General features: G+C 46.5%; 2 protein-coding genes across 6 annotated transcripts in view; one reads left to right on the forward strand and one right to left on the reverse strand.

Moving 5' to 3' along the window:
- Positions 1-16,708, forward strand: part of DPYSL2 (dihydropyrimidinase like 2) — an 87,845-nt gene extending 71,137 nt beyond the window's left edge. For 2 of the 4 annotated variants that reach the window (XM_081171669.1, XM_081171671.1), the window contains exons 9-14: positions 1,812-1,968; positions 5,315-5,456; positions 6,728-6,898; positions 7,303-7,482; positions 10,588-10,765; positions 11,888-16,708. In XM_081171669.1, the coding sequence (XP_081027795.1) occupies positions 1,812-1,968; positions 5,315-5,456; positions 6,728-6,898; positions 7,303-7,482; positions 10,588-10,765; positions 11,888-11,979 (920 nt within the window). In that variant the 3' untranslated portion in view covers positions 11,980-16,708. The remainder of the gene's footprint in view (positions 1-1,811; positions 1,969-5,314; positions 5,457-6,727; positions 6,899-7,302; positions 7,483-10,587; positions 10,766-11,887) is intronic. The other 2 variants (XM_081171670.1, XM_081171672.1) reach the window with 1 other exon arrangement.
- The window catches only part of LOC308574215 (uncharacterized protein), a 97,928-nt gene that overhangs the window by 50,696 nt on the left and 24,327 nt on the right, over positions 1-22,905 (reverse strand). The gene's annotated exons all lie outside the window — the stretch shown is intronic.

Raw genomic sequence — 22,905 nt, forward strand, 5'->3', positions numbered from 1 at the left:
TTTATTCACATCTCAGCAGAGCTCGAGCTCAAATGTAAGTCAGGTTACACTGCCAGAAGGACACCCCCTTACACCCCCACAGACAACAGCTTCCTTCAAAAACCAGTTGCATGGCGCTTGCACTCTGTGCATGCTTAAATGCATTCTTTTGTTACTCCAAATGCTCCCAATTCTAAGCTGAATTCCACTATAAACAGGTTGGAAGACTAATCTCTGTTGCTGTGAGTTTTGTTTTTGTTTTTTTTAAAAAAATGGGTGGGGGAGAGGGAAATGCCTGTTCCCTTTCGAAAGACCTGCTTTCATGCGGACTAGAAACCTGGGCAAACCTTCCTGAGTGTGAGCTACTAGCCCATCTCAATCCCTGCCTGGATATTCCTGCGCTTGCAAGTTCTATTTCAAGCAGTGGCGCTTGTGTTTACTCGTCTCCAGATCGAGCGAGAATCCTGTTTTGCTCACCAGATTCCGATTCAGAGTTGTCCTCCTCGTCATACCCATCCCTGGCTGCCAAGCCTTGCCAAAGGCTGCAGGGATTTTGTGCTCCCCACCCGCCTGCACCCCGGGGGGGGGGCCCTTCCTCACCACCCCCTAGTTACGGCCCTGACCGAAAGAAGAAACAAATGCCTTTACTAGCCAGTGGGAAATGGTTAGAAAGGGATGCCCAAATGAATAACTAAAACAAATAACTAAAACAGAAGACAGGAGTGCCTGGCATGCTCTGGTCCATGGGGTCACGAAGAGTCGGACACGACTAAATGACAACAACAATAGCTTGCCTTTTGCACCCACGGAGCTCAAATCAGCATGCATCATGTCCTCCCCGTTCCCTGGTTTTTCCTCACAACAAGCCTGTGGAGTTGGTCCGGCTGTGAGATTGTATGCGACTGACCCATGGTAAGCCAGCGGAGTGTCTGGCTGTGTCGTGGGTCCCATGGCGCTGTGGTGATTTGTACCTGGCTCCCCTGTTGTATTTCAACACTCTTAACTGCTACACCAGGCTGGCTCTCCCAGCAAGGATGTTAAGTCAGTAGGCAGATAGATATGAGAGGACGAGGCCTTTTAGGTATATGTAGAAACAGATTATTTTCAAACCACGTTAAACAGTGTTAACAAGAGCCATGGCCTGCACAAAGGAAGGCAATGAAGAGAAGCAGAGAGAGGGAGAATGAAATCTGTGAGGGAGATCAGAGCTGGGGGGACCTCAACTTTGACCTCCAGGTGTCGAAAGGTACAGCTGTTGCTTTGAAGCAAGGAGCTTTTCGGTAGCTTAGATTCCCTGGGGTTACAGTTCTTGAAACACAGGAGAGTTGTTCGCAGAGTGTTTTTAACAGTTCCCAGGTTTCTTTGGAGAAAACCTTGATGGTATAATACTGTGTTAAGCATAAGGTGCCTCCTCACGGGCAGCAGATTCAACATGGAGGAAAGAAAACCCATTTTTCTCACAGTATGATTACTTTATGAGAGGAGAGAAGCCTGTGGCCCTCCAGCTATTGGCCCCAGCAGCTTGGGCTATAGTCAGGGAAGATGGGAATTGTAGTCCAACAACACCTCTGGAAGGCCACAGGGGCCTCACTCTTGGTCGGTGGGACTCACTGCCACAGGATATGGTGATGTGAAAAAAGCCTGAGAAGCTGCTGACAGCCAGATTAGACAATACCAGGCTAGATGGAGCAATGGTATGGCTCGGTGTGACAGCATCGTATGTTCCCAAACTTTCAGACATCTCTTCCTTAAAACATCTGCAGAAAATATGCATAGTATTGTATGTTCTGCAACGGTTACGTCTATCCTGTTTCTGTCACCCTGCTCTGCAGGCACTGTGGTGTATGGTGAGCCCATAACAGCGAGTTTGGGCACTGATGGCTCACACTACTGGAGTAAAAACTGGGCCAAAGCAGCTGCGTTTGTCACCTCTCCACCACTGAGCCCTGACCCAACTACTCCAGACTTTCTCAATTCTCTGCTGTCTTGGTAAGTAGAAGGAAAGTTCCTGAGATGGGTGTATTTAAAAAGAGAAATTCTGTGCTATCTGAATTCTGTGACCTGTATAAATTAGGACTGAACCAAAACGTTGTGTTCTACGAAAACTCTCACCACAACCTTCCCCTTTTGACAATAATTCAAGGAAAGTAGAAACATTTGCCCGTTCTTTGTGAAGGCAGAAAGCATTGCTCTCATTCTGGTTTGTCTTTACAACATTATTGTATAGCCAGATTTGGTTGGCTAACTTGCCACTGTGATGCCCTCACACAGGCTGCACGATTCCTGACAGGCTAGTTCACACAAGAGGAAGAATAATACTGTTTCTAAAAAGAGAAGGAGGCACTGCCCAAGAGGAAGCAAAAAAGTGCAAAAACACACAAGATTTTGATTGTCATTCAGACAGTTTTGCCAAGGGCCTTCTGGCGGTTCCCTCATTGCGAGAAGTGAGGTTACAGGGAACCAGACAGAGGGCTTTCTCGGTAGTGGTGCCCACTCTGTAGAACGCCCTCCCTTCAGATGTGAAGGAAATAAGCAGTTATCTTCTCTTTAAAAGACATCTGAAGGCAGCCCTGTTCAGGGAAGTTTTTAATATTTAATGCTGTATTGTTTTTTACACTCGATTGGGAGCTGCCCAGAGTGGCTGGGGAAACTCAGCCAGATGGGTGGGGTATAAATAAATTATTATTATTATTATTATTATTATTATTATTATTATTATTATTAGTCCAACAACATTTGGAATCCAAGGTTGGAGGAGGCTACTGTAGAGTGTTTTCCCTTCCAGGATTTAATTAAACTTCTGTTCAAACAGGTTATACAATTATCTTCAGCTCCACCCCATTAGGCAACCTGTGGCCATTTTTTCCCTCTTTTAACCGTCCGCATTCACACAGGGATTGCTCACTCATTACCTCTGGGTGGTTCCCCTCCCCCTTTCTCCTGGTTTTTGATGTCTTCCTTTTCTGGAGCAACGAGCGTTGGTAGAGAAAACATGATGTGAAGGCAGATAAGACCATTACAGTGTTAGCCTGTGGGCAGGGCCTGCCTTTGATCTTCCTTGCACAGTGTGGACTGGAAAGTACTTTAGAAGTAACGAGTAGCATAAAAACAGGAGAACAGTGTGTCTTGGCTGAAAACAGCGATCCAGTTGCTGCTATGAAGGAAGCTGATAATGGTTAACAATTCCCCACAGATATTTTTTTTTCATTCTGTACCAACTGCCCCCAATTTCCCATTGTAAAATTTTCTTTGTTTTGAGGGGATGTTGAGGATGAGTCCAAGTTTGCCCCCCTACACTAACCACACTAAACAGACTTTTCCAACCTGGTGACCTCGAGAGGTTTTGGATTAGGTTCTTATAATACAGAATAAGTATACAGAATAAGGGAGGGCAAATTGAGGGAGGGGGTGATTTTGAATACAGTATGGGCATTCATCCCCCACCCCCCCGCTTTCTGGGCCTGTGAAAGGAGATTGGAAGGTAAGGATGAGAGGCAGCCGGCATTGGTGAAGCTCAGTGTTTCCAAGGGAGTGAGAAAAGGAGAGGTAATAGTCAGGCCATAAACCTGGCAAGTAAAAAATGTGTGTGTGTGTGCGCGCGCACTTAAAGTAAAAGATCAGCTGTGAGGGGAGGTTAAAGATAAAAGTGCTTTAAGGATAATGTGGCCAGTGTGGTGTAGTGGTTAAGAGCGGTGGACTTGTAATCTGGGGAACCGGGTTCGCATCTCCGCTCCTCCACATGCAGCTGCTGGGTGACCTTGGGCCAGTCATACTTCTCTGAAGTCTCTCAGCCTCACTCACCTCACAGAGTGTTTGTTGTGGGGGAGGAAGGGAAAGGAGATTGTTAGCCGCTTTGAGACTCCTGAAGGGGAGTGATAATGTGGGATATCATATCCAAACTCTTCTTCTTCTTCTCTAGTTGGTGTTGGGCTGCAACTCACATCATCCCTGAGTAGGTTGACTAGGCTGGTCGAAGATGATGGGAGCTGCAGTCCAAACACATCTGGAGATTCAAGGCTGAAGATCTAGGGGCCACCCCCAGCCTTCCTTGGAGATGCCAGGAACTGAACTAGCGAGCTTCTGCATGCAACACCCATGTTCTACCACTAAGACCTTCCACAGTGCTTACAGGGTTTTGCTTCATGTCCGTGGTGATGATAGTGTTGATTCCACTGACTCCACATCTTTCCCTCCCCTCCCTTCCAGCACAGCTGGGTGCAGCTGATGGGATTTGGTATCTCAAACATATGGAGGGCCTCAGTTTTAAGAAGCTTGGTTTAGTATGATGTCTGAAGTGGGCTGTTGTGGTCGTCCTTTTCATGGCTGGCAATTGAGTCAACGTGAAAGCCAAATGAGAATTGAGATTCGAATCTCCCCAGCTATGTCCTCCCCTAAACTTGATATCTGTTCCCCTAGAGATCAGTGTTGTCCTTCACCAGAAGTATATGTCTGAACAGAATTGGTGGTTTTTTCAAACCTTAGTAACTTTCAAAAAATAAAAATAGTAACATAAAAAATCTCTGACTCTTCTCCTCAGAGAAAATATTCTCTCCTTCCCCCACTCCCCCAAACCTTCCCATAAGCATAATTGGCATTCTTGTGGGAGGGAAAAAAGAATGAAAATAGCAGATTTAAGCATTTTCAAAGAGGACACAATGTTGCAGAAGGGCTGATGTAACTGCCATTTTTTTAGTTGAAAATGTCTAATTCCCCCTCCTTTTTTATAAAAAAGTTAAATATGTATTCTGCTAAAGCAGAATTGTAATAAATAAAACAAATGTTTAAAAAGCGGTCTCATTTGAGCAAGTTTGGAAGGTTGTGCCAGAAAACTCTCTTCCTTGGTTATTTAGGTGAATGCTAGCAAGCCATGGGTAAATAGAAAGGTTTCTTGGATATTAAGAGATGGGAAGGACACTAGAGGTCTTCTAGTCCAAATCACCTGATCGCTGCCAGAACTACAACACACAGCGCAACTGCAGCAGGGCTAGGCAGCATGGTACCCCTCAGAAGTTGTTGGACTTCAGCTTCCATCTCCCCTGGTCATACTGGCTGGAGCTGATGGGAATTAGAGTCCAACATCCTCTGGAGGTTCTCAGATTGTCTACTTCTGAACTACTCCACCCCTTAATGGCCATCCAGCCTCTCCCCAGCAGAGGAGAGACCATTACCTTCCAAGGCAGACCATTAGGAAGTTGCGTCTTTTGTCTAGATGAAATGGGTTCCATTGTTTTCCATTCAGCCCTGACCCCCGAAGTCTGTTTTGATCTTTGCAATGGTAGCTTCTTGCTCTGGATGTAACTCCTGTTGATGACACACCTATTGTCTTTGGTTTTAGTGGAGATCTCCAAGTCACTGGCAGTGGCCACTGTACCTTCAACACTGCCCAGAAAGCTGTTGGGAAGGACAACTTTACTCTGATCCCTGAAGGAACCAATGGAACTGAGGAAAGGATGTCCATCATCTGGGATAAAGCTGTGGTGTGTTGCTTTGATGGGGCAGGAGAGGTCTTGGTTCACCCAGGCAATCTCTTGCTGATGTTACTTGAGACCCTAGGCCAGTTCTGGGGCCTTTTGAGCATTGTTGTAATGGACAGAGCACAATGAATCCACAATGTTGGAAGACTCTCATCTCAGTCTTCCAGTTTTGGTATTGAAACATTGGGCGAGGGGTGGGGAGTTCCCTTCCCTGCATGGACAGAATCACCTGTGCTCAAGCTGCATCTTAGCCTATCCATGGGATCATAGAAAGCTGCCTTGTACCAAGTCAGACTCTGGGTCAATGTAGCTCAGTATTGTCTAAACTCTCCAGGGTTTGTAACAGGATGTTCCCACCTCCAACCTGGAGATACAGGGGATTGAACCTGGAACTTCCTGCATTCAAAGCATGTGGTCGACCACTGAACCACACCATTCCTTCTTGTCCCTTCCCTCTCCTATGATTATTTTGAATACTTCTGGTAGGGAACTGTGATAGCAGTGGACACTGGTTTGCTGCTCATTTGAGCTCGCCCAAACTGTATGCACTTTACTTTTAGAAGTGTTGGGGGAAGGAATAAATATTTTGACCATTTAGCAAAAGTGCTAAATATATTCAAAATGCTCAAGTTAAATATTTTGTGATGAGTGTGGCTCTAAGTTGGTGGGGTATACCCCAAACGTGATAAACAGGTAACCTAATATATTCAAAGTATCACAGCTGACTCCAGTGGTCTCAAGTGCAGTAAACAGAAGGCAAATTTATGTCCCAGCATGGATGTCAAAAGAAACCATGCTTTTCTGCTACATGAACAACCAGGTACACTTGCCTCTTTCCATTTCTCCTCTTTTGCACAGCAAAGGAGATCAGAAGTTTTTGTTTCTAATTTTGTTTCTAGCCATAGTTCTTCATTAGGCCCAAACTCGGGTAACCAAGTTTTGATTAAACTATGGTTAGTGAAAATGAATCAGGTTCAAACTGTACCTATCACACATCTTATAAGATATATAACAGCAAATAAAGATGTTCTATATAGGTGACATGCTTATCCTGATTTGAAAAAGCAACCTGATAAAAAATATAAAAATTTGGGAAAGGATTCCAACATTGGTCAGTTTCATCAAAATGGACAGAAGTTTCAACTAGTATTTAGATTAGCAGGATTGCCCCCTATTTCAGCACTGTATGAATTTTGAGTTACTGTGTTTGCTTTTAAGGATTTCTTTATTATTGCCTCTGTTCCTCTGATGGGACTGCTACCTTTTACGGTTAGGTTACTGGTAAGATGGATGAGAACCAGTTTGTAGCTGTGACCAGCACCAACGCAGCCAAGATCTTCAACCTCTATCCCAGGAAGGGACGTATAGCTGTGGGCTCTGATGCTGACCTGGTGATCTGGGACCCAGACAGCGTCAAGACAATCTCAGCCAAGACTCACAACATAGTAAGTGGTTTCTGCACTTCCCCCCACGGCCTGTCCAAGCACAAACCTCCGCTGCATTGTTTATGTGAGTGACAGAAATACAGAAGGATTATGCAAGAACATGCAAGCTCTGAGTTTCAAAGAGCCCATATTTCAGTCCATTGCACATCTGGACTGAAGGGTTTCCCCCAAACTTCTGATGGCTTAGGCACAGTTGCTGTCTGAATTAAACTTGCTTTCTGAATTTGAAACTGGAAGCACACATCACTCCTGGCACCCAAAAATATCCCTTGGCACCAGAGGGAGCCTTTTTAATATGCCTAACTGTAGGGGGTGGGTGGAAACTGTCATCAGGGAGTTAACAGTGTGCTATGAGAACATTAAATAAGATTTAGACTGGGGCTAACTCTTCAATTCCCTCCTAGGCTGTGGAGTACAATATCTTTGAGGGTATGGAGTGCCGTGGGTCACCGCTGGTGGTCATCAGCCAGGGGAAGATCGTGCTGGAGGACAGCAACCTCCATGTGACTGAGGGCTCTGGGCGATACGTTGCCAGGAAGCCCTTCCCTGACTTCGTTTACAAGCGCATCAAGGCCAGGAGCAGGGTGAGTAGGCTGGGTGAACGTGTGTCCTTTGAAAGCTCAGTAAATTGGATAGCAGGATTTTAATCATTCAGGTTCCCCTAGTTGCAACAGTTAGATGTTGAATTCCCTTGAGGTAGCCATTGCCCTACCAATCTCAGTCTGCACTTAACCAGCCTCCATCGGCATGCCTTGATTCCTACAATTGTCAGCCTGTGCCTTTGGTTGACTGGCTCCAGCTACTGTTGGTCTCCCCTGACTTCTGCCCCACCAGTCCCAGTGAACACCAGCCACCACTGCCAAAAGACACCCGGTTGGCAATTGTGGGAAACAGCATGGAAAAATAGATGGTCCTTGGTTCTGATTCAGGAGGGCTCCTCTTACATCATTAGGGCAGCGAGCCCCCTGCTGCAACATGGGCTTTGACTGGTACCCAGCAATGCCAGATCTCTGATACTGGCTCCAGCGAATAAATGCACAGTAATGGAGAGCCAGTGTCGTGTAACGGTTAGAGTGTTGGACTGGGACCTGGGAGACCAGGGTTTGAATCCCCATTCGGCCATGAAGCTCACTGGGTGACCTTGGGGGCCAGTCACCATCTCTCAGCTTGACCCCACCTCACAGGGTTGTTGTGATGATAAAATGGGGATGAGAACCACGTGCACCACCTGGGGATCCTCGGAAGATAAAGGTGATATATAAATGTAATAAATAAAATAAATAAATAATCGTGCTTTGCATATAATTTGATGTGTGAAATGGTCACTCACATACAAGCTGTGTCCTTTTTATTGTGCTGTTGGGTGAGTATTTTGGGAATTTTTCATTGAGTGTTGTTTTAAAGTTTTCTGTCTTCTGATTTTGCTTGCTGGTATTTTATCTTTAGCCACTTAGAGACTTACTTGTTTGAAACGACTAACAAATGTAATAAATGCTCTTGTTCCTGCTGCTACCGCTGGTCTTCCTATATACATAAAAATAGGGTTGCCATACATCTAGGAAAACCCGGCCGTGTCCTCTTTTTGGGAGCCCAACATCCTCGCCTGGGTAGATTTTTACATTTTAAAGGAAATGTCTGGGTTTTGGGGGGGTGGTCTGTGCTTGGGCTCCGGGGGCTTGGGTTGCTCTGCATGCCGCAGCCGCTGTGGGTTTGATCCAGAGAAAGAGGCACGTGGGCCTGGCGGCCCCACTCACCCAGGCGTCTCTTTCTGTGGCTCGGGTTCTCCTCCTTTTTGCTCTTCAAGATATGGCAACCCTACATAAAAATGTAAAGTGTCATCACACTCTGCAGTTTGTGTGGCCCCTAGTAGGCTGTGCTAAGTGCAGCAGGGGAACAGCAGACAGGACCAGGTGAGCAGTTTAACAGAGGTAGGGGGGCTAGCAAGCCTCCCTCCCCCTTTGGAAGCAGGTGGGGCTTGGGGGAAGCCATGGGGGAGGAGTGGGGCAAGCTGAGGGATTAAGCGAGGGGATGGGTGAAGTGTAGCACGAATGCAAAGGGGGAGGTGCAGTTGGCGAGCAGAGTGAAAGGGTTGCAGCCCCTCGTAAAAGTGTGTGTCACACACTGCCTTGTGTATTTTGGTGCTCCTGAGAGCCTGGTCCCAATCCTTACCTTCTGAACGACACACACACCATCCTAGGTCAAAGACCCGTCCTTAATTTTCTCCCAACTGAGAGCATTATTCGGAAAGCTTTAATGAAGAAATCAAACATTTTGGTTGTCTTTATTCCCCTTTTCCACCCACCCCTCAATTTAAAAAAAAAACACCAAACAATTTTGTAGCAGAAGGACTATGGCAAACTAAGGCCCAGGGGCCGGCCGCTCAGTCAGTCCCTGCGCTAACTGGCGCAGCGTGGAGGCTTCGCCGCACGGGGACTGACTTGTGTGACACTGGCGCGGCTTCGGATTGGCTGCAAGAAGCTCCTGCAGCCAATCCAAAGCCACAGACGCTTCTGCGCGATGCCCCTTCCTTCCCACTGAGGCGGCTGCGTATGGCCAAGAGCCAAGTGAGAGGAAGCGGCGGTGGCAGGGAGGCTGCTTCTGCTGCCCAGGCTAGTGGCATGGGCTCTGCGCCCCACGGACACCTAGCCAAGGCAGAGGACGACGCTGCTGAAGACGAGACGGCGGCGGCATGAGTGGCGGTGGGGTCCTTTTGGAGGAGGGGGTGCTTTTGGGAGAGGGTGGGTCCAGCCCCCCATAAGGTCTGAGGGACAGTGGACTGACCCCCTCCTGAAAAAGTTTTCTGACCCCCATTTTAAGGTGTGGTTTAGGAATTCAATGGGCTGCACCAGAAACAAAAGCGCCAGAAACAAAAGCTATTAGCAAGAGACCAAAAGTTTAAAACGTGCCTTGATTTTCTTCTTTTAGAGCCAAATCCAGTTGTAAATCATCATAGCTGCACTGGAGTTAAGCCTAGCTCACTGGCCTGGTTGTAATTGTTATCTAGCTCTCTTCAGGAGATCTAGGAAGAGAAGCTTGCCTTTGCCATCCTGGTGGCTTCTGGATGTTTTGGATTACGGCTGAGTTGTCTGGGGATGATGGGAGTTGTAGTTGAAAACATCCAGATGGCACCCAGGTTGGTGAAGTTTGCTAAAAGAAAAATGAATCTATTTCAAATACTGCCCTCTTCTGGATGAAAGCATTCTGTTTGGTTTGAGTTTAAGCAGTGGAAAAGAGTTGGCTTGGGCAGGATGACGCCTCCATTTAGAACATTTGCTCCACAGCGCTAACTCTTTGTCAGCTTGAAGCATTTGAGCTTCAGTTCTAAACACACTTACAGGGGAGCAAGCCCCACTGACTGAACAGAAGTGGGGCCTTCTGAATAAGCATGTATAGGTTTGGCCCTGCAGATGTTGCTGAACTACAACTCCCATCAGCCCCAGCAAGCATGGCCAGGAGCAATGGGAGTTGTAGTCCCTTCAGATGTTGGACTACAACTCCCATCATCCTTCACCATTGACCATGCTGTCTGGGGCTGATGGTGGTTGGAGTCCAAAGGCAGCTAGAGGGTCACAGATTTCTCATTCCTGCATGTTGAGAACTGGAACACTGATAGTTAAAGCTGAATGTGTCCATAATCAGGGCTGCTTCTCAGTGCTTTTTTCTCCTGCATTTCCCCTTCTTTCCCCTAGCTGGCTGAGCTGAGAGGTGTTCCTCGTGGCCTGTATGACGGCCCAGTCTGTGAAGTATCAGTGACACCGAAAACTGTCACACCGGCGTCCTCGGCCAAGACGTCTCCAGCGAAGCAGCAGGCCCCGCCTGTCAGGAACCTGCACCAGTCTGGATTTAGCTTGTCTGGTACATACCTATGTGAGGCTAAATTATTATGGTGAAATCTTATTTCTGTTTTATTTCTTGAAGGCCCTGGGTCCTCTTCCTTCCCATGCACAAAACAAGAATTCCACTCCAGAGGGGCCATTATCAAAAAGGCCCTGATTCTTGTCAGCGGCAACCAAAACTCCCCAGTGAATGGAACTTTGAGCAGGACCTGATGAACAAATTAGTAGTATTGCAGGGGGAGATGAGTTGATACGGAAGGTGCTTTCCTGTTTGTTGTGAAGAGAAGTCCTGAGAGTGTGCCGGATTGAGAGCATTGTGGACTTGGGAGCACATTTTATTGTTCATTTAAGTTACTTAAGGCATTTATATGCTGTTCAGTTATTAGCATTTTTAAAGTGGTGTGCATTAAAATAGACCCTGTAGAGAATGAAACCAGACACACGCTACCTTAAAATGGCTGCTGGAATAAGACAATGTTATGCATCTGAAATTCAGCAAGGAGGGTGGGCACCGGGGAGGCAGTTCTACAAGCTTGGGACCACAACACTGAGCACACAGTTTCTAGACGTTGCAAGCTGCACATCTAGAGTCATGGGGTGGGGGCACCATCAGAGACCTCCAGAAAAGCTGTCCATGATCAGGTTATCCTTCAGATATCCTGGACCCAAAAGGGCCTTGCAAATTAACACAAGGACCTTGAACCTGGCCTGGTCACTGGCAGAGGACCGGGGGTGCGGAGGGAGTGGATCGCCCCTGGCACCACTATTCTGGTAGGGTGCCATTGCAGCGCCCCCCCCCCGACACGCGCTGAGCACCTGCCACGCAGGTCACGCCCTCGCAGGTGGCTTGCCACTCCCCCTGGCGCACGCACCACACCCACGCCTGCTCTCCTCCTCCGGTAGTGGAGCATGCAGCTTTGCCACTGGGCCTGGTAACCTATGGGCAGCCAGTACAAGCTTTTAAGCCCTGGTGTGCTGTGCTGATGGCAGTCTGTCCCCATCCAGTGTCTCTTTGCATCATTTTGCCCCAGCCAGAGCCGGACACTGAAGTCACCATTAACTTAAGTCACCAATAACTCTATGTATTTATGTATATATGCTCAGTTTTCCACTATGCTTACGCACTTCTCCTCCTCTGTCCCTTTCCTTCTAGGTGCACAGATTGACGATAATATTCCACGCCGCACTACGCAGCGCATAGTGGCGCCTCCTGGTGGCCGTGCCAATATCACCAGCTTGGGTTAAAAAAAGAGCAACGAAAGGGGGAAAACACATGACCGCTTAGCGGATCATGGGCGAGGGTGGGGCACTTGAAGACCCTTTTTTTGATTATTTTAGAGCCTGTGATGGTTACTGCGGGCAGCCAATGGGTAAGGCCTAGTTAAGGCTGCAGTTCCCCAGCCCCTTTGTTGTCAATCCCCCCCCCGCCATCTTCACAGAACCTATTCGTTCCTCCCGTTCCTTATACATTTGGGAAACTCCCCCTCCCCCATTTTGACACGTGGGGGATGCAGAAAAAAGGAGTAAATCATTGAAGAGTAGAACTTGTGACTTATATCACCATTAACACCATTTTATCTTTTTGTTTTTCTTTTAAAAAAGGAAGGAAAAAGTGAATTTCCCAGAAGCTGCTTTATATTTTACTTTTTATATAAATGAAGGTTCACGTTTAACTATTGGAAAGAGGAATAGGAAAAAAAAAGAGGTTTTAAACTGGATGTTTCAGAAACTGGACTTGCAGCCCTGCATCTTAAAAAATGTGGGAGTCATGATTCCCCTAGGACCAAATCTGTATCCACCCCACTTTCCAATTAGAGGAAGGTAGAAGTTGTGCTGCTAAGGTTTCAGGTATTATGGTGCTGGGAGGATGTAGCCCGTGTTGTTCTTGGGTTTTAATGCGCTAATCCCATCTCAGAATTGAAGGATCATTTGTTCATCCATTTCCTTGTTTTAATAGATGTTTTGTATGTGTGTGTGTGTGTGAGAGAGAGAGAGAGAGAGAGAGAGAGAGGACATGTGTGCTTGCTTCATTGATGTGTTATGCTTTGAGATGCCTTATTTTGAAATTAAGCTCATCCTTGTCTTTCTGAGCCGCAAGAGGTCCAAGGTCCTTCTAACAACTTATGGCCATCCTGCCACAGGTATCTGTATGTCAGATAATTCACTTGATTCTTGGGCCGGCTCCACCTTGATATGTTGGGTGTCCAAGCAGTATCGTCAACTGGTTTTCCATTCTCCTTTTCGTAAGGGTGTCAGATTCTGCATAGAGTAAGTCACCTTTTATTGGCGCCATTGCATGTCCATCCATTGGAGAACTTTCTAAACACCAGCTCTTTATCAGTTGGGTTCAGAACTAAAATCAGGAGATCTAGCTAGGAATCATGCTGCCAAATGACCCATTCCCTTAAAAAGCAAAAACGATCACCTCCTGACTTCAAGTAGAACTTGGAGGGAAAGGGAATCTCTTTTAAAACAGTCTAGTCCAGTGGTTTCCAAACTTCTTTCTCTGGGACACACTTTCAGAATAAAAATTTGTTTGTGCCACACCAATTTCTTTATTGATCAGTGCATTGGACAACAAAAAGAAACAAGTCCTAGCAGAGCTTGATTCATAACGTAGAACACAACTACTTTATAATATGACCATTGAACACCCAGAAAGTATAAAACAATGCAGCTACATAAGAACATGAACCATCCCCAAAATATAATGATAAATAAGCCTCATACATATGTATCTGAAGGATGTATGCTTACACATCAGTGAGTGGTGTGAACTTGCTTTTGCCTGGTAATCTCATTTATATTAGGTCTAATTTGAGACAAATTCTCATCTTCTCATCAACATAAAGAAGCCTTTCTCTTTTCCGACCTTCCATATATGTCAGAGTTGAAAATCCCTGTTCACAACATGCGGAGAAGTGTAGAAGAATAGCCAGTGCTCTTGAAGAGAGGCATGGATACAGTTTCTGGTTGTATATCCATGCTACACTGAAATGGTTCTTGGATTGTCCTTGAATCTTCCTGCCACGCTTGCCATCCTCTCCTGCCACACCTGCGTGGCTTGCCACGCCCTTTGAGAACCACTGGTTTGGTCTTATCATGGATGCACCACCAGAGGCAACTGTGCCTGGATTCTTCACCTCCTCATGTGCAAACACTGTGCCAGTCTCTTCCACCACCCTTCCTCCCTTGCGCATCAACCCCCTTTGGCCCATGCCCACCTCCTATGCCTCCATCCACCCTTGCCTCTCCACAGTCAAGGCTTGCAGTCTTATGGGTGGGGTTGCTTGAGTAGATGAGAGACTGAGCAGGTACATGGACTGCACATAAGACTCCTGGTTCCTTGGGCTGCCTTGGAACATTGCCCCTGCACATGAGAGCCTGTGTTATACCATATGGCAACCTCCCTTCCTTTGTGCTTGCAGCAGGACTCGGTTAGCCTGGAGCTGAATCTAATGTGCAGTGTCTGTGTACTGACCCTTAAATCGCTTGTGCCAATTTAGGTCACTGCATTCTACGAAGTTGATAATGTGCTAAGCTGTACTTAAATCATTCCTTCTTTTTTTGGTGCACCTCTGTGTAGAGGTATTTCATTAGACCTATGGGGAATCTGAAGTAAGCCTGACACCCTTTTAAATGTGGATTGAGCTTCATAGGGTATGTGTACATGGAAGCAGATTACACATTATGGGGCCAATAGCATGTTTTTCCCCCACCCCCTTATTAGAAAAGGTTTTCCCAAGTATAGCCCAGATTCTTGTTCCTGAGTGTCCATGTGGAGGTGCCACACAATCAGCCCTAGTAAAGAACATGCGGAAATACTTCATAGAACCTTACAATAAATTATTAATTGTGAAGGCAGCATAACCTCATTTTCTTCATTCACTCATTTCAGTTGATTATAAATTGATACTTTGCCACACATTTCCCCTCTTTTTTAAAAACAACAACAACACAACTACTTTAAAAAAATCCTAACATCTGTATATTTGCTGATTCTTTGAAAGGAAAAGCAGAATATAGCCAGGTCAATGTGTTTTGTCTTTTAAAGTCCAACAAGTGATGGAGTTGTGATCTACAAAAGTGGCTCCACAGCCCGTTCCTCAAAACACATCTGCCACACTAAAGCCAATTTCTTTGAGTGATGTGGAAAAGGGAAGCAGCAGCCTCCTTGGAATCTGGGAGGGGGCTATGAGATTGCAGAGGCGGCCATCCCTACAGACTGAACTCACTCATCTCCCACCACTGTAGTTCACACCTGCATAATGCATTTGCCCCTCTCTGATCCTTTCTGGAGCCACACACCCAGTACAGAGGGGGTGTGGATCTCTAGTGCTGTCTAGTGTACCCTGCTGCACTGGGCATTTTGGGGGGGGGGTGAGCCTTGAGTCCTGTGCATTGGTCCCCAAGCAGTGGGCCTGCTGGGCCTATGCTTGACACCACACGCCTCACCCCCTGTATATTTGCCAGGATATATAACAGCTCTGAAGACACGAGGCATTATTGCTGGGGACAATGGGTACATTCACATTCCTCCCTCCTTCACATGTTGAGCTTACATGCAAGGGGGGTTCACATGTTATATGATCTGTGCACACAAAATACATTACCCTGAAGACAGATGCAAAGTGTTATGCAAGTGTTTGCTTGCTTGAATGAATGTATGCTTGATTGTGCGTTGAATGCTACTCATGAATAACGAGTGCACAGCTCAACTATTTGTATACAGAGATCACACATTATATTCAGTGAGTGCACCAACACCCCTTTCTAGTGGAGCTGTGCTCTTCTGTAGATTTTCATAGGTGTGTTGTCAACAAGAGTGTAGTTTGCACAGTCAGTCAGCAACAGATGCACCCACCCACCCACCCACAGCTTGTACCTGCGTTTAGTGTAATGTGTGAACAAGTCTAAGGTAATAGCTCAACTGGACTTTAGTGTAGGACGCTTTCTGTATTCCAGGCTGTGCACTGTGCAACTCAGCCAGGAGTAGTAAAAATCTGCCAGTCAGATGCTGAAAGGCAGTCGAGGCTTGAACTGAATTCCCCCTTTCTCACCCTTTCACCCATAACTGATGGCTCTTCATCATTCCAGACAGTTTTCATTTGTGTTTTGGTTCTGTTTTGTTTGCTTCAGAGATTGCACTTTTTATTAAATAATTAAAAAATATTTAGTTAAGGGTAATATATATATTTGCAGCTTTTTAATTTCTCTCTCTCTCCTCGCCACTTATGCTTTGATGAATTTAAGCAAAGTTCTGTTTCGGGAAGGGGGAGGGGGGAAGTGACCGTGGGTTGTATCCAATGTTAGTCCTGATCAGAGTAGACTCATTGAAATTAATAGACATGGCTAACTTAGATCCATTACGTTCAATGAGTGTGCCTTGAGTAGAGGTTAGTTGGATGCAACCCCATGTTTCAGTTATACGAAACATGCGCAGCTCTTTGTGATTCACTTGAGTCTTCCTTTTCCCCCTCGTGTTCATTATTTTGTTCTTGGACCATTGTGTGTGTTTTTTTAAGGGGGGAGGGAATAAAGGATTTGTTAAGAAATAAAACTTTGCAGGCTATGTAAGCATGTTTTTTTCCTGTGGGAGCTTGCTCGCTTTGTGTGTCTGTTTCATGAATGTCATATGTAAATGCTTAAAGGAAATGACATTGAACTTGGAATTAATTTGCCGCAGTGACTTGATGCTCTAAAGAAAAAGGAAAATAATGATAATAATTTTAAAAAAATTAAACCATGTAGAATTTACTACTAGATGGATTTTAACCCTTGGATTTGTGCTTGTGAACATGAGTGAAGGAGCTGTAAGTGAATAAGCTGATCATGTGTGTAGACAAAAGGAGTACTGATAAAATTTGACCATTCTCTCAATGGCATAAAATGAGTCTTGTGTTTTTTCTTCCTTACGAACTCTGTGTTATATTACCATGGGAACTCCTAATAAAGACAAAACGTTGTTGTTTCAGTCGGCGTCTCTTCTTTTGTCTTGGTGGTCTTATGTTTGGTTCTTCTGTGTTTGTGCAAGTTGCAATCTAGCGAGGTCCATGTTGGTTCATATGACAACTTGGATGGCTTTAAAGCAGAAGGACTGTAGTTCAGGTAGTAAGAGCACCTGCTTTGCATGCAGAAGGTCCTAGGTTCCATCCCTGGCATGTCCAAGTAAGACCAGGAGAGACTCCTTTCTGAAACACTGGAGAGCCGCTATAAGTCTCTGTAGACAACAATAAGCTAGAAGGACCAATGGGGTGACTTACTGCTATTTTTCTAGAAAAAAAGTGCTGTAAATCACAGTGAACTCTCTTGTTCTCTTAGAATGGCAATGGCGCCCAACAGAGGTGCTGGAATTAAGTTCCGTTGAGTTGCAGCTGGTGTGACTACAGTTAAGCTTCCTGTTCTCTGCTTTCCTAAATTCATGTAGTATAACACTGAATTTCGCCTACAGTGTTGAGGGCAGCATGCCACAGAATACTAGTTTTAAATTATGTTGCTTACTAAACATGCATAAACATTGCATTTGGTGCATACATCTTTCAGAATATACATTTTAATGAGTGCAACACACACAAAATGCCTGGTAACATCTTAAAGGCAAACACATTTTTGACCTCACATGTTCATATAAACATCCCCATGGGTGTGGATTGGGAAACCTATTGCAAGTGTTGTAGCTCTTCCGCAGAACAAACATGAAAGTTGAGTGATACCGAGTAGCCATACCCCAGAAGTCATGTGCTGGGCAGCTGCACCCTGGTGTCCACAGATAGCTAGGGTTGCCACATTTCAAAAAGTAAAAACCAGGACACCCTGAAACATCAATTGAAATTGCGGTGATGTCCAGGAAAATCTGGATGTATGGCAGCCCGTAAAGGTAAAGGGACCTGACCGTTGGGTCCAGTCACGGATGACTCTGGGGTTGCGGTGCTCATCTCGCTTTACTGGCCAAGACCCGGCGTTTGTCCACAGACAGTTTTTCCGGGTCATGTGGCCAGCATGACCAAGCTGCTTCTGGCGAAACCAGAGCAGTGCATGGAAGCGCCGTTTACCTTCCCGCCGGAGCGGGACCTATTGATCTACTTGCACTTTGACCTGCTTTCAAACTGCTTGGTTGGCAGGAGCAGGGACCGAGCAATGGGAGCTCACCCCGTCACGGGGATTCGAACCGCCGACCTTCTGATCGGCAAGCCCTAGGCTCTGTGGTTTAGACCACAGTGCCACCCATAGCAAAAGACTTGCAGGAATAGGAGGCTCTGCTCAAAGGGCTCTCATTGACCTGGAACCCTGCGCAACCAGGTCATGGCGGTGCCTTCCATGATACTACTGTGTGACCAAAGCCCCCCTCCCTGAAGGTGTTTTCACTGCATGTGTGAACATGGGGGTGTGGCTATTCCAGGTGGCCCTTCTCCGAGGGTTTTTTTTTTATTATACAATCAAGCTGTAAATAAATTTCATGAAATACCTCTGTTGCTCTACACAGGAGAGAACGTATCTGGATACAATGGTGTGTGAACATGTCATAGTGGACTTGCTCAGATGGTGGTGCTCAATCTCTTTGAGAAGTCTCTTTTTGTCACTCCAAAGCCAGGAGGGGCTATGAACCTCATGATCCCTTCCAACTCTACAAGTCTATGTTTCCCGTCCCCCCCCCTCCTTGTTCTTTGCATGTGATCAGTTTTAACTAATGTCGCATCTGCACTATACATTTAACGCATGTGAGTTCTTCAAAGAATCATGGGAACGGAAGGTTGGCAAGGGTGCTGGGAATTGTAGTTCAGTGAGGGATGAACTACAGTTCCTTGGATTATTTTTGGGAAGTCCTGTACATTAAATATTATGTGGATTAACCTGAGACAGTTCAGATCTAGTAAACAGTGGAGAAAGCTCAGCTTCAACGTTTGAGAACACACGGTGGTAGCAAGACACAGAACAGAAAAGCTAGAATCATCTTTGCTACACTTTCCGGCTTTCAAAAAGAGTTCCCAACGTGGCTTAATACTAATAATAAACAAGAGTCACAGAGAGATTTCTTTCTCTATATAGATTTCTAAAGTGCATAACCTCATTGACTTTCAATAGCCAACAGGTTGAGAGTTAAATGCTTGGCAAAATAAGGGCTTTGCCATTCAATTAATGGAAATATAACTTGTAGTTCTAGAATCTGGGGGCATCTAAAGACACTGAATATTAGAAGAAGCACAAGAGAGTACATATTCATACAGATGTCTAGAATAAGGTGGCTGTTTCCAAAAGGAAAAGATGAAATGCGTCACCAAGAGAGGATACAGATCTGCATAAATCTGCTTTTGCTACTTTATACGCATACATGCATTGCTCTAGAAATAACCATCACAGACCCGGGTGGCGCTGTGGTGTAAACCACTGAGCCTTGGGCTTGCTGATCGGAAGGTCGGCGGTTCAAATCCCTGCAACGGGGTGAGCTCCCGTTGTTTGGTCCCAGCTCCTTCTAACCTAGCAGTTCAAAAGCACGTCAAAGTGCAAGTAGATAAATAGGGAAGGTAAATGGCGTTTCTCTGTGCTGTTCTGGTTCGCCAGAAGTGGCTTAGTCATGCAGGCCACATGACCTGGAAGCTGTACGCCGGCTCTCTCGGCCAGTAAAGTGAGATGAGCGCCGCAACCCCAGAGTTGGCCATGACTGGACCTAATGGTCAGGGGTCCCTTTACTTTTATCCACTTAAGAATAGCCATTAGTTGTAGGTGTGTACTTAGGTACTGCTCCGGTGGGAAGGTAAACAGCGTTTCCGTGTGCTGCTCTGGTTTCGTCAGAAGTGACTTAGTCATGCTGGCCACATGACCCAGAAGAACTGTGTGTGGACAAACGCTGGCTCCCTCGGCCAGTAAAGCGAGATGAGTGCCACAACCCCAGAGTCGTTCGTGACTGGACTTAACTCTCAGGGGTCCTTTACCTTTTTATCATTTAAACAGAAATGCAATACACTCCACTGCTGTGGAGAGGACTGGCCAGTTGACCTCAGCTTACTATTCCGGGCAGCTTCAAGGCCCTTACTTTCCCAGTTTAAGGTTTTTAAAACCAGATGGTCCTTCAAATAGACTGCTGTCCCCTGTAAAGTACAGTGGTGCCTCGCAAGACGAATGCCTCGCAAGACGAAAAACTCGCAAGACGAAAGAGTTTTTTGTTTTTTGAGTTGCTTCGCAAGACGAATTTCCCTATGGGCTTGCTTCGCAAGATGAAAACGTCTTGCAAGTTTGTTTCCTTTTTCTTAAAACCATTAATACCCAGGGTGCATTGCTTGAAGAGGTGCAGTTGCGACTTGACTTCGAGGAGCAACTCATAGCACGCAGTGTGGTAGCCGTTTTTGAGGTATTTGAAGACTTTGGTGATTTTTGAAGCTTTTCCAAAACTTCTTTTGCAGCCATTTGGTAAGTTAAACTTTTAAAACTTTTTTTTTGGGGGGGTTGGATTTTGGGTTGGGGTGTTTGGAATTCAAGGACTTGGTGTTGGGGAGGGGTTTGCAAGAATCTGGAAGCTTGTGTGTTTTTTTCTACATTTTTATGATTTTTTGTGACCATTGGGGCACTCTGCTGTTGTTAAAAAAAAAGATTTCTGGGTTTGGATTTCTGTGTGGTGGGTGGCTGGGGGGGGTCAGGGAATTGTTGAGAAGGGGTTTGCAAGAATCTGGAAGCGTGTGTGTTTTCTGGGAGGTTTGGTGCTTTTGAATTTTTTGGATGTGAAGCACTGATTTTTTTTGGGGGGGGGGGTTGCGAAGGTAGGAGCTGTGCTGCCATGGGGCCCAAGAAGACTGCTGCTGCAGAGGCCGGCGAGAGGAAGAAGGAGAAGGTTACGCTGGAAATGAAGAAGGAGATCATCCGGAAGCATGATGGTGGATGCGTGACAGACCTCGCCAGGGAGTACGGGAGGAATCCATCGACCATTGGGACCATCCTGAAGATGAGGGAGAAGATCCTTGCAACTGATGTAGCCAAGGGAGTCACCAGGATCGTGAAGAACCGCCCAGCTGTTATGGAGGAGGTGGAGAAGTTGCTGCTCATCTGGTTAGAAGAGAAGCAGCGTGCAGGGGACACAGTGACTAAGGCCGTCATTTGTGAGAAGGCCAAGGCCTTGCACGCAGACCTCGTCCGGAAACAGCCGGGAACCTCAGGCGAGCCAGAAGTCTTCAAGGCAAGCAGAGGCTGGTTTGACCGGTTCAAGACGAGATCTGAAATCCACAGCGTGGTCAGGCATGGAGAGGCTGCCAGTTCTGATGTTCCTGCGGCTGAAGACTTTGCAGCGGAGTTCCTGGAGGTTGTGACGACGGAGGGCTACGTTCCACAGCAGGTCTTCAACTGCGACGAGACCGGGCTGTTTTGGAAGAGGATGCCCAAAAGGACTTTCATCACTCAGGAGGAGGCCAAGTTGCCTGGCCACAAGCCCATGAAGGACCGTCTGACCCTGCTCTTCTGTGCCAACGCAAGCGGCAACCTGAAGATCAAGCCCCTACTGGTGTACCACTCGGAGAGCCCACGGGCCTTCAAGAAACACAAGGTCGACAAGGAGCAGCTGAGTGTCATGTGGCGATCCAACAGTAAGGCTTGGGTCACACGTGTGCTGTTTGTGGACTGGGTCAATCTTGCTTTTGGCCCTGCTGTCAAACAGTACCTGCTGGACAACAACCTGCTGCTGAAGGCTTTGCTTCTGATGGACAATGCTCCTGCTCATCCTAAAGGCCTTGAGGAGGACTTGTTGGAGGAGTTCAGCTTCATCAACATCATGTTCCTGCCGCCTAACAGCACGCCACTGCTCCAGCCGATGGATCAGCAGCTCATCGCCAATTTAAAAAAACTCTACACCAAGGAGCTTTTCAGGCGATGCTTCGAGGTGACTGATTGCACCAACATCACCCTGCGGGAATTCTGGAAGGACCACTTCAACATCGTCACCTGCTTGAAGATGATCACCACGGCCTGGGACGGGATCAGCCAGGGAAATTTGAATTGCGCTTGGCACAGCCTGTGGCCGGACTGTGTGGCACCAAGTGACTCTGATGCACCAGAGTCAACAGTGGAGCAGGACATTGTTTCCTTGGGGAGGACCATGGGCCTGGAGGTCACAGAGGAGGACGTCAGCGAGCTGGTGGAGGAGCACGACCACGAGCTGACCACCCAGGAGCTGGTCGAACTGCAGGCAGAGGCTGCGCAGGAGCAGGCCTTGCTGGAAGAGGAGGAAGCAACTGAGGAACGGCTGTCCTCCAAAGAACTGAGGGACATTTGCCAGAAGTGGAAAGATGTGCAGGCTTTTGCACAGCGGCACCACCCTGACAAGGACCTGACACGTGACCTTGCGAACACTTTTGATACGAGGGTCATGTCGTCTTTCAGGGAGGTGCTGAAAAGGCGGATGAAGCAGCAGACCATGGACAGGTTCTTCAGCAAGAAGCAAAGAGTGGAAGAGGAACCTTCTTCGAGTTGTCCCCCAGAGTCTTAGAAAATGTATGTACAGTACACTTTGGTGATTTTTAAATGCTTTTCTGTCATGTTTAGAAACTTAAATTATTGTTCCTTCAATTTTTGAAATGCTCTTTACAGTATGTGTGACTTTAAAGAGCACTTAATAAACTCTTTTTGTACCAAATTTGGCTTTGTTTGGACTTTTTTTGACCATAGGAACGCATTAATTGATTTTCAATGCATTCCTCTGGGAAACCGTGCTTCGCAAGACGAAAAATTCGCAAGATGAAAAAACTCGCAGAACGAATTAATTTCGTCTTGCAAGGCACCACTGTAGAAACGTGGCCACACAGCTGCTTCTAGACCTGCCTGTAAGATGAATTAGGTTGACAGGCATTTGACACTGGGTCTTTTTGCTTGGGGCTACTCCCTTCCATAGGACGCGTATGGCGCCGTGATCCAAACCACAGAGCCTAGGGCTTGCTGATCAGAAGGTCGGTGGTTCGAATCCCTGCGATGGGGTGAGCTCCCATTGCTCGGTCCCTGCTCCTGCCAACCTAACAGTTTGAAAGCACATCAAAGTGCAAGTAGATAAATAGGTACCACTCCAGCAGGAAGCGTTTCCGTGTGCTGCTCTGGTTTGCCAGAAGCGGCTTAGTCATGCTGGCCACATGACCCAGAAGCTGTCTGTGGACAAACACCGGCTCCTTTGGCCTATAGAGCGAGATGAGCGCCACAACC

This window comes from Podarcis bocagei (genome assembly GCF_964188305.1).
Source record: "Podarcis bocagei genome assembly, chromosome: 15".
Lineage (NCBI taxonomy): Eukaryota > Metazoa > Chordata > Lepidosauria > Squamata > Lacertidae > Podarcis > Podarcis bocagei.